The sequence below is a fragment of the Sphaerodactylus townsendi genome, linkage group LG01 (assembly GCF_021028975.2).
Source record: "Sphaerodactylus townsendi isolate TG3544 linkage group LG01, MPM_Stown_v2.3, whole genome shotgun sequence".
In the NCBI taxonomy this organism is placed as follows: Eukaryota; Metazoa; Chordata; class Lepidosauria; order Squamata; family Sphaerodactylidae; genus Sphaerodactylus; species Sphaerodactylus townsendi.
The window spans coordinates 173,906,214-173,918,348 of NC_059425.1; the positions used below are offsets into that span (position 1 = coordinate 173,906,214).

General features: G+C 42.9%; 1 protein-coding gene across 4 annotated transcripts in view; it reads right to left on the reverse strand.

Moving 5' to 3' along the window:
• The window catches only part of RANBP17 (RAN binding protein 17), a 265,770-nt gene that overhangs the window by 102,701 nt on the left and 150,934 nt on the right, over positions 1-12,135 (reverse strand). For 3 of the 4 annotated variants that reach the window (XM_048500098.1, XM_048500108.1, XM_048500125.1), the window contains exons 15-16: positions 9,370-9,443; positions 3,625-3,705 (exon numbers count right to left, since the gene is read on the reverse strand). In XM_048500098.1, the coding sequence (XP_048356055.1) occupies positions 3,625-3,705; positions 9,370-9,443 (155 nt within the window). The remainder of the gene's footprint in view (positions 1-3,624; positions 3,706-9,369; positions 9,444-12,135) is intronic. The other variant, XM_048500116.1, reaches the window with a different exon arrangement.

The following is a 12,135-nucleotide window of genomic DNA, read 5'->3' on the forward strand; positions in this document are numbered from 1 at the left end:
ATTAACACCCACTCCTCCACCTGAGTGGCAGAGGCTTATCTGGTGAACCAGATGCGTTTCCGCGCTCCTACATTTCTGCTGGGTGACCTTGGGCTAGTCACAGTTCTCTCAGGACTCTCTCAGCCCCCACCTACCTTCACAAGGTGTCTGTTGTGGGGAGAGGAACAGAAGGAGTTTATAAACCACGTTGAGTCTCTTTACAGGAGAGAAAGGTGGGATATAAACAACAACAACAACTCCTCTTCTTCCCCCCCCCCCCCAAAGAGGGCTTCCTGGTTCTATTCATTTTGACCCTGGGATCCAATCTTGCAGTGGAATCCTAAGGAGGGGATTGTTACGGCATGGATGGGGACGGCACAGCTGCACTGCCTTCTAAGAGGCTGGCTGTGCTGTGTCCAGCAAGCAAAAAGCGACACTACCCTTTTCTCCATGCAAGTCAGTGCCAGCAAAAGGACTCAGGAAGCCAACTAAAGCTAACTCCAGCACTAGGAATGTCCTCTTCAACACCAGTGCAGACTCCTGCACTTGGGGAGTCTAACACTGCAGTAACGTTAGCACCCAGACTGCATTCCTCGTTCATCTACTTCACCTGTCAAACTCACGCCCCTCCAGATGTTATGGACTACAGTTCCCATCATATGCTGGCAGGGGATGATGGGAACTGTAGTCCATAACATATGGAGGGCCGCGAGTGTGACACCTATGTGCAGAGAACTGTTGTGATGGGGCCCAGGAAACAATAAATAAAACCCGCATGGTTGGTAAGGAAACCAGGATGTCCTTACAACATAATTATCAATGAGATGCTCTCTACTTTTATTGGTAGAAAACACGATATCCTAACAAAGCTCTTTAAGACGAAATTTCTTGTTGACCTTTAGTTTATTGAACTCTGCCGTGCAAGAAAATATCAAGGGGAAAAAAAATCATTTTTACCCTTTTAATATTTTAGTGATGCAACACAACAATCTATTCTCTTCTGTCTTTGTCATGTGGGTTAATTCGGCTTTTTCACATGCCCAGATTGTAGCGGATGCGAAAAACTGAAGCACCTCCTCCTATATTTGCCATCATTCCACGGTAGTCCGTTCATTAAACTAGAAGTAAGCACAACTACCACCAACTTGAATGCTCAGCTGCACTTGCCCCTTCAAGTGCTCAGTGAATGCTGTCGTGAAGCTGCTGGGAAGGGGTGGTAGAGATCCCAGCAGCCAAATCTAAGTCCGTGCTGTTTGCTCCAAGGACAGGGATTGCTTGAACATTTGGATCAGGGGTAGGGAACCTGCGGCTCTCCAGATGTTCAGGAACTACAATTCCCATCAGCCCCTACCAGCATGGCCAATTGGCCATGCTGACAGAGGCTGATGGGAATTGTAGTTCCTGAACATCTGGAGAGCCGCAGGTTCCCTACCCCTGATTTGGATAGTTCCAGCACTGAGGATTTCAGTAGTCTCAACCAATGCTGGTGTCATGAGCCACCCCTGGATACTTACCAGGACATGGAGAACTCTGAAGCAGAATCTGAGGACACAGTGTAGCCAGAGTTGGCTGCTCCTGAGGAAGACCAGGCAGCAGAGCCAACTCCAGCCCTTCCCTGCCTAGTGACACACAAGTGGAGGAGCCTGCAGATCCTCCTAGGGAACCCAGTGATGAGCCAGCTGTGCATAGGAGGCAGAAGCAGAGGCTGCTACTGCAGAAGCAAAGGAGTGCTCACTGGGCAGCAAAAGATGGGAGATTAGAAGTCTCTGCATCTGATGAAGATTAACTCCTTGCAGAATCCCAGCCCCTTGAACAAGGATCTCTATATAAGCCTTGCTGTGAGTTTGCTTCTGCCTGGGTTCAACAAGTTGTTACCTGTTGCCATGTGCCTGGTTCTTCGTTGATTCCCAGCCTGCCTTGACCTATTGGACTGTGACCTGACTACACCTTGCCTGCCACCTGCCTTGACTCATTGGACTGTGATCTAACCACACTTGTGATTGCTGCCTGCTTTGCCTTGCGGGGTCAGACCTGGCCACACTCCTGCCTGCTGGCAGCACAGCTGCCAGCTGCCATTGCTGTTGCACCACCATAAATGCCCAAGGCAGAAGGGGAGAAGCAGGCAGGTGGCAAAGAGGGCTTACCATGTGTGCATGCGCATCCGTGATGGGGGTGGTGCCTGTGTGCGTGCGTGCGTGCGTGCAGTATGACTAAAGAATGGTGAGACTATTTCAGAGAGGACAGTTTTGGTGAAAGGGGAGAGGCAAACTAATGAATTTGTCATATTTCTGCCTGGCCCTACCCCTTGTCCCCTGGTCATTTACTGGACGTCACCCATCACAATGCATATATCTATCAAATGAAGGAACAAACCATTCAGGCACTTACCATGGCTGCAGGCTGATAGAGGAACAAAGTAGTAAACTGAAATACAGTACATGCATACCATGTTGGAAAGGAACTGTAAACACAGCTTGCAGTCTTTTAAACCATGTTAGCTATAAGACCATTTTTTGTGTGAGCCATCAACTCATAGCTGCCTTATGGAGACTCTGTAGGGTTTTCAAGGAAAGAGTAGTTTGCAGGTGATTTGCCATCCAAATAATAACCAGAGCAGACCCTGCTTAGCTTCTGAGATCTGACAACATTAGGGTAGCCTAGGGCTATCCAAGTAGCCTTCATTTAACTGAAACCAACACACACTATCAGCGGTGGAATATTCATGAATATCATAACTTCTCAGGAATCAACACCCACCATCTCTACAAGAACTAGACATAGGTAAAGTTGCATGCAGTTGGGAAGGAAAGGATGTAATAGGGAAACAGACAGCAGTATCATAGCATTGGTTGACCACAGATCTATGAGTGAGAATGTTATGCATGCATAACAGTAGAACGTAAATGGTGTGCGCTGCCAGATTGTGAAGAAAGTGAATATATTCCTTTAAATTTACTTAGGAGACCATTTATCTTGTATATTTTATGAGGCAGGTTGTTTACAAAGCGTGGCTGTGCCGTGGACGCCATTGAGGGTGAGACCCAGCAAGGACGGTTTTTGCCCAGTTGAGGGCAAGGGAGCGGTGTCAGGTCCTAACTCACGCACGCGCGAGGGCCGGGATCCAATTGGATGCGTGTTCTTGCGCAACCCGCCAAGAGCATGTCATCAGAGTGGGCCAGGTAGGGTTAGGGTGGGGTGACTCGAAACTAGGCATATGCCTAAAACATTTTTGAGTCAAAGCAAAATGCTACAATTTGGTTTTATCAGCATCCCGCCTTTTACCAACTCCATATTTAGAATCACTGGAAACAGAAACATTTAGATTAATTTAAGATGAGAACTGGAAAGAAAGAAAGAAAGAAAGAAAGAAAGAAAGAAAGAAAGAAAGAAAGAAAGAAAGAAAGAAAGAAAGAAAGAAAGAAAGAAAGAAAGAAAGAAAGAAAGAAAGAAAGAAAGAAAGAAAGAAAGAAAGAAAGAAAGAAAGAAAGAAAGAAAGGGTTAAGTCAAATTAATATTTAAATATTAGATATCTCCACAGGTATTAATATGGTTTAACATAAAAAAGAAAACAAAATGGCTCATACTTTTTATTGTCTTCTAAATTATCCAGTGAGTAAGATGTCAAATACAAAAATAAAAGGATATCCAACAGAAAGATCATTTAGAAACTGAAGCGTCCTTGAAATCACAGGCTCACATCGTCCCCAGAATTTAAGATTGGTAACACTAGAATTTTAAAGAAAAGTTTTATAAATCAATAAGTACAATTGCAAAGAGTCAGTTAATTAATATATCACTTGATCAGTGAATATTTTGTTTCCTGCTGCTCCTGTTTTCATTGTGCTACAATTTTTTTTTCTTAAAAAACTACTGGTTCTGATCCAAAGGTCAAGAAGGGCTCCAGCACACAGACAGAACCCCATGTTTCCAAGTTTACTCTATGTTTTTGTCCAAATCAGGGTTCGCCAATGTAAAGACTATGCATATCGTTTTACGATTTTGAGCTGCACAGCAATTACATTCAAATCTATTTACTTATAAAATGTGTACACTGCTTTTCCCTGAAACCATACTCATAGCAGTTTCTAACAAAAAGCCAAGCAAGTAGATATATATCCTGGGGTGTCTCAGAAGATCAACAATTGCTGAAAATCATCCATGCATGGAGAAAAACTCTACTTTTGCTGAAACCGTTAAAAAACTCATATCCTAAACGGTAAACTTTTCTTTCTGCTTTCATCTTGCCCCTTCTAGTAGCAGTGAGTAGGAAGGTATTACCATTGCATCACAGCAACTATGAACATTAAATATTAAAAGCTTTAAAAAAAGTTTATCACAGGACACAAAATGCTTGCACAGTGGATACATCCACACAGTTTTCCAGAAGTAGGCAGCCTGTTTTACTTCATTCTCTCAGTTGTCTTGCCAAATGCCAGTGTTCTCAGAAACTATGTTTATTGTAAACTCATGATAGGGTGTACAGTTACAATTTGATCAGTCTGGAGTTCAGGTTCATTCCACAAAAACAGTTTAAAGTTCAGATAATACTATGGTCTTTAGGACATCAGGACACCATCCAGAGACTCTTACCAGCGTGGTGTAGTGGTTAAGAGTGGGTGCACTCTAATCTGGAGAACTGGGTTTGATTCCCTGCTCTGCCACGTGAGCTGTGGAGGCTTATCTGGTGGACTAAATTAGCTTGTGCACTCCGACACATGTCAGCTGGGTGACCTTGGGCTAGTCACAGTTCTTTGGAGCTCTCTCAGCCCCACCCACCTCACAGGCTGTTTGTTGTGGGAGGGGGGGAGGGAAAGGAGTTTATAAGCCCCTTTGAGTCTCCTTACAGGAGAAAAAGGGGGATATAAATCCAACCCTCCTCCTCCTTATATTCTTCTTCTTCTTCTTCTTCTTCTTCTTCTTCTTCTTCTTCTTCTTCTTCTTCTTCTTCTTCTTCTTCTTCTTCTTCTTCTTCTTCTTCTTCTTCTTCTTCTTCTTCTTCTTCTTCTTCTTCTTCTTCTTCTTCTTCTTCTTCTTCTTCTTCTTCTTCTTCTTCTTCTTCTTCTTCTTCTTCTTCTTCTTCTTCTTCTTCTTCTTCTTCTTCTTCTTCTTCTTCTTCTTCTTCTTCTTCTTCTTCTTCTTCTTCTTCTTCTTCTTCTTCTTCTTCTTCTTCAAAGGTCCATTTGCTCAACCAAGTGGGATGAATTACTGTGTTCAGTAAATGTGAACAGCAATGTAGATTTAAAATTGTACTGGAAAACCATAGTTTGATGGCTACAGTTCAGTTAAATCTTATAAATAAACAGTATTAGTAAATAAATAGAATTTAGAAGTATAGAATGGACTCCAAGCAGAAGCTACATACAGACTTATGCTTTTGTAATGATTAGTGATGTAACATTTCTGGACATTTTCCACAGCTATCACTACTTGCGTTTCCACTCAAGGATATTACTATTTTTCATCCTTTAAGAAACAACTGTTTTACTGTCATATGATGCCATTAACGACAGTTTTAAGAAGTATCCTTTCTGAGAAAGATTGAACAATTTTGGGGGAAAACCCCTTTTCTTTATTGGTTTATTTTTATTAGGATAGAATTATAAGGTTAGCAGGTTTAAAAAACTACAGACAGAATCAACTTAAATCACCAAGCATAAGTTTTAATTGGTGAGGACAAACATATTTATTTTGATGATATTTGGATACTGCTTAACTGTCATAAAGGTGTATGGAAACATTAAAAATAAGCATTGAAGCTAAATAAGTGGAAGACCGAGAATGGAAAAATTTGATCCCTCCTCCACACTGCAGCCTCCCAGACAAGTATGACTTTTTGTCCACATAATACTACAACTTCCAACATTGGTTGGTGGGTGGTCAAAAGAGGCTACTGGAAGAAGGGGGATGTGGAGAAGATTTGGATTACAACAGACTTAGGCAGCTTCTATTAGATAATAAAATTCAAAGGAAAATAAATTAAATAATGGCCCAATTATGCATGCAGTGAGGCTTCCTGCCAATCCCAAAGAAAAGAAAAGATTCACACTGAGAGTCTTTGTTTTGGGGCACGTTCAATATTATTACCCATGGCTCTTTTTGCCGTGGGGCAGGCATTACCCATTGGCTGGCTTTTTGCTTGTATCCAGTGGAGGGCAATCTCCGCAATCTCTGCTTGTTTACGTGGGTTCTCTATCACGCATGCAAGCTTTAATTTTTAATTGAATTTTAAAATTCTGATATTAAAAAGTCAAACTATTACAGAACAGTCTTGAATATGGCATCTTCACACTTTGCCTGATCACTGATTGTCTTCTAGGCAGGAAGTGATGGGTGAGTAATGGTGGTGTGCAAACCACAAACTGACAACATGAACTACCTTTTGCTAAGCTCCCCAGGTTCCCTATCGTCCCTCTCCCAATGTGCTGTAAACACCAAGTGTCAAGACCGACGGCCTTTTCCCAGTGTGGTTTTGAATCACTGATTGCTTGAGTGTAAACCTAGAAGGGCTGGAGACATTCTAGTCTGTTGATCAGTGAGAAGGAATAGGGACAATGGGAGACAAAGCATGGGGAAATTGGGTGTTGGAGGGATTGACTAAAGTGTTATTATTTTTACATTAAGATATCTGCCCTGCTCTGACGGCTAAGAAAATTAAAATCCTGCCACAAGTGGTCTTGCTTGCCGCAGAGAGAATGGAAAGTGAAAGCAAGATTTCTGTACAAGAAATCTTGCTGCAACAGAAATCCCCCCCCCCTTCATGCAGCAGACTCCTCGTACTTAATTGGCCAATGAATTCTTAAATATCCTTTCAATTCAGTGGGAGCATGTATTACAATTATTATTATTATTAACTTCATTTACACCCATGTTACCACACGTTTCATTCAGCATCTCAAAAATGCACCTACACTGAGAATTTGGTGACATACAAGTTTAAGCTGAATTCATGATAAATGGATGAATGTAAGAACTGGTTAAATGGCAAATTGATTAAATTACTCGCAACATCTGGTGGGCCTATTTGGAGAGACCGGAGTTCCTATAAGAATGTATTGTCAAAGGCTTTCGTGGCTGGATTCAACTGGTTGTTGCCATCAAGTCACAGTCGAATTATGGTGATCTTGTAGGGTTTGGAAGATAAGAGACATTCAGAGATGGTTTGCCACAGCCTGCCTCTGTGTAGCAACCGTCGACTTCTGTGGTGGTCTCCCTTCCAAATACTCACAAGGGTTGACTCTGCTGAGCTTTCCAGACCTGATGAGATTGGGCTAGCTTGGGCAATTGAAGTCAGGGCAAAGTGCTCTTAGGTTGCTTAGCAAAAATGTACATCAATAGCTTTTTGCATAAGCAGCAAGGAACAACTTGCAGTACCGTAAAGGGAGGGGGAATCTAATGGCAGTAACTCTGTTGGGACTATTACTGTGTTCTTGATGTATAATGTATAAATTATAATACTAGGGGAAGAAACCCTATAGAGCATTCATTCAAGGGGGGCACTGAAAGATCAAATCACTTAACTTTATTCATGGCCAAGTATTCAATTTCACTGTATCTAACTAGGAAGAACATCTTGTAAACTAACTCAAAATTCTATATGGAACAGGTGAGTGTAAATATTCAGGCTTTCAGATTTATTGTTTTACGTACCGCAAAACCCAATAAAGTCTGAATACAGGTTTAGAGTGAAGTTCCCTATGCCTTTCCTTCCCACCAAGGTATCCGCAATTCTGAATAGATGCTTTGGAAATCTGCACATACGGCAGGTTATCTAGAGGAAAAATTCATCCTAACAACATCAAAACTTGATGTATTCGGAACTTGATAGCTTTCTGAAACAAGTTCACATGGGAAACTTGAATGCAGCACTAAATGACTAAATAAGATTTCTGCCTGCACAAGAGTGACTTTTCCATCTACCTGGAACTGTCCAACGGGAAGAATTCCACACATTCTGGACTTGTGAATGGGTTAGAACACTCTTTGAAGGAACTGCCATGTGTCTGTACATTCTTTCTATCCAGAGAATGTCAGCATAGTAAGAGACATGGCAACAGACTGAAAATAACTTAGTTCAAGTAACATATGAAATCGTGTTCTCTTCCACTCAGATCACAGGGCATCCTTGAACAAAAAAAAAGTCTCATTGTTTATCAAGTGTTTGCACTGATACTTGGAAACTGTGGTCCCTAAGTGGAGGAAGACACTGTGTCATCCACGCATTTGTGCAGTGGTCCATGTGCATCAAGATTCACTTATTTATTATACTTTTTTCAAAGCCCACCCCTCCCCCAGATTGGGCTCAGGGCAGCTAATAACGCAACAATAACAACAAGAAAACCTGTAATTCAATAAAATCCAATTAAAACTCAGGCACAGCTTTTGGCATAAAAAAAAATCAAAGGTTGTTGATGGCAGAATCAAAGGTGTTGATGGCAGAATCCACCAAAATTACATTAGCGGAATGCCTGGTCTCACATGCAGAGTGAGAGAGAAGTCCCTCAAGGCACGAGTATTCTCAGACAAAGCATTTTATCAGGTCGGGGCCACGGTAGAAAAGGCCCTTGTCATGCTCAAATGGGAGAATCAAGGTTCGGGCACCACTCAAAGCCAATTTGTAGCAGAGCAAAGACATCACAGTGAGTCATAATGGGAGAGGCTGTCTTTAGGTATGATAGTCCCAAACTGTTTAGGGCTTGAAAGGTGCCAATTTATCAATGTAGCAGTCAACCATGTAGGTCTCCTAGGGGAGGAGGATGCTTTAGCAGCCTCTCCAGCTGCAGTATCATAGTGAACTGTGAGATGATTGGCAGCTGCCAAGCAAGAAGCAGCAGCTTCAGTTGCTATAGTTTTCTCCACATGTGTAAGAGCAGCAGCCAGATCCCACTGCACTGGCATGAAAGCAATTCAAAGCAGCTGTGTCTCAGTAATGCATCAAGTAGAATACAATAAAAGGACTAGCCAATCATGTCTGTTCTCCGCATGAGCCATCAGCAAGTACAGGTCAGATGCTCACTGCAAGGACCACAAAGACACAAAACCCACAAAAACTCAAAATGCATCTCACTGTAAATTGTATAGTGATTATAAATTTGGGAGTTTGGGTGGCAGTCTAAAAAAAATTGGGCAAAGGGAATCTGAAGTTGTAAGAGCATTATTTACAAGTCTTCTAGCATCAGTAATTTACCAGTTAACGCTGGGAAAAAATAGCCATGGGGGAGAGGGGAAGAAGGTAGCGAATACAGAATATATCAACTGTACAAACATATCACGCCTCATATTTTAAAATTTAAGATCATCCTTACCATTTACATTACATTTAATGCTTAAATTTAACTTGGAAGACAAACATGAACCACAACAGAGGACAGTTCAGACATTTAAAAAACTCACATTTTTGCCATAAATGTTTCCAGAACTTGGTTGTCATCCGTTATACCCAAAACGTCAGACATTCGGGCATAAACCTACAAAAAAAGCAAAAATGGTATCTTAGTAACCTGCTACAGTTCTCAAAATATTTATTACTATATACATAAAGGTGGAGGTGGGGGGGGGGGGGTAAGGAAGTATAAGCAATAATGTTGCCAGCTCCAGATTGGGATATTCCTGGAGATTCAGGCCTGAACCCTGGAAATGGCAGTGTTTGGGGAGGAAGAAACCTTAGCAGGATATAATGGCATAGCAGCAGAGGTGTACCGCCTTTAAGGACATGGGGTCACCCTTATCCCCGGGCGCATGCCACCAAGCCCCGCCCCCTTGGCCTCCGTGAAGGCCGACTTTTGGGCAAAAGCCAGCCTGCACGAAGGCCAAGGGGGCGGGGCTTGGGGGGCGTGATCTCATCCATGGGCCCCGCCCCCCGGCCTCCATGCTTTCAAAAGCTGGCTTTCAAAAGCTCCAACCTTTAAAAGACCTCAGTAGAATACAATGGGCTCCACTCTCCAAAGCAGTCGTTTTCTCCAGGGGAACTGATTTTAGTCATTTGGAGATTAACTGTAGCAGCAAGAGGTTAGCAACCCTACTAAAATATTACAGGGTTTAAATAGTCAACATTCATAATTTTCAGTTTGTGTAAAGAAAAACGGTATAGATCCTCTGAAGATGCCAGCCACAGATGCAGGCGAAACGTCAGGAGAAAATGCTACTGAACACGGCCATACAACCTGGAAAACCCCCAACACACTAGTGATTCTGGCCACGAAAGCCTTCGACAAAAAGGATATACTTGCAACAAATTATGAAGTTATATTTTGATATTACTATATTTATATTACTGCATACATAGCTCTCCCCTCCCAACAATCCTGTGAGGTAGGTTAGGCTGAGCAAGGATTTCTAGCACAAAGTCAAGGGCAGCCCAGTCCTGCTGGAGGGGAGAGGCCAAACGGGCATTGGGAGCACCAGAAGGCCCTGCCGACACGTTTGCCCCCTTTGCCAGCATAAAGGGCACCCACTTCAACAGAGAGGGCAAAGATGCTGGCATCTGGACGGCTGCCACTATGGAGCTGCACTGACGTCCAAGTGGACACTGGCACGGGGGGCAGCGACTTAAGTATAGATTTTTATGGGGGGTTCAGGGGGTGTGGCCACGCCCCCACCCGCCCCTGAGGGCGTAACCACACTTTCCCAAGCCCCTCCCCCTGGCCTCAGTGCTTATAAAAGTAGCTCTCCGAGGCCTGGGATGGCAGACTCCCCTGCCCCATCCACCCCCCCCTCCCATTGACTGGGTAGTATCAGTAGGTGTAGCCGCCATCTTCTATTAGCTCCCATTGGAAACAATGGGGAATGGGGCACCCCCTTTGGGAGTCCATAACTTTGGACCTCCTGAACCAAACCTCATCAAACCCAGGTGGTATCATCAGGAGAGTCTCCTGAAACATCCCTGCAATTTTGGCGCTGCTAGCCTAAAAATGTGCCCCCTGCAGGCCAAAAACAAGAGAAACACTTAAAAATACAAAAAAAACCCACAAATGAGGGGCGGAGCTTAGGACATGTAATGGGGGGGGTTGAATCCAAGAAACCCCCCCTACCTATGTCCTTGATGGGGGGGGGGGGTGGAGCTAGCCAGAGGTGAAGCTAACTTTAGTTGCTTCCACTGGAGTTCCAGCCTGGGAATTATGACCTCTGCACTTGCAGATGTACAGTTCTGTTTCAGCTATGGGGTGATTCAGGCGGCTGGAAGGTTTTCAAATGACCCTAGTTTCTGCACCGGCCTGAAGCCCCTGTGGAAGTAGCATGATGGTGGCTTCACTGCACTGTCTCCAGTCGCCACAGTGGTCCCCCCCCCCCCCCCCCCAATCTGGACTACTCTGTCAGGGAGCTTCAATGTCAAGGGGAAGTGAGACAGGAATCTACCTAATCCTAACTCAGCCCAATATATGGCTAGACTGCAGCACTATCAGACTCCAAATGACCATTCCTTTCTTCACTGAGAAGAAACTGGCAGGCAGAAGAATATGTTTTTAAAATAAATAAAACATTAAAATAAATAAAAATAAGTTTACTGGAACAGGAGGGAGAGGTGCTAATGGGTACTTAGGTAATGATTACGACTGCCAGAACAGTACCATCCCATTCAGAGAGAGTGTACTTTCTCCTAGTTGCTGCAGTTAACAAGCAATAATGCTGAACGGTAAGTCTTAGAATTGTACTTAACATTTCACTTTGAAAAGCACCCCACACAACGTGTTAAATAAGCATTAAATAGCAATAATATTGCCTTTCTATCGCACACATTCAGGAACATTCCAAATGTGCAAATCCGGAGCTAATTCCACAGTCCTTATTTGAAAGAAATATTTGACAAGGCTTTAAAGTAACAGAGAAAATAGCAAGTGGAAGCGAAAGGTTGCCTTTTCTGACAATAAATTTTATACGAAAATGTCACTCAATAAAAAGGTTTCACTTTAATAGTTTTGCATTCCTTTAGTCTTATTGTGGATTCTACAGCAGCTGTTCCTAATGAAATAACACTGCAAATAATATAGACTTCTAAAATCAGAATCCTGTTTTAATTTCTGCATAAAACATACCCGGGCCCATGATCCATACAAAATAAAAATAAAAACACAAGAAAATGTACTAAAGTAGCATTTTGTCCTACTGTCAATTAGCATTCAGATCAGGGCTTGACAAATAAAAACACTGGGAGAGCCATCA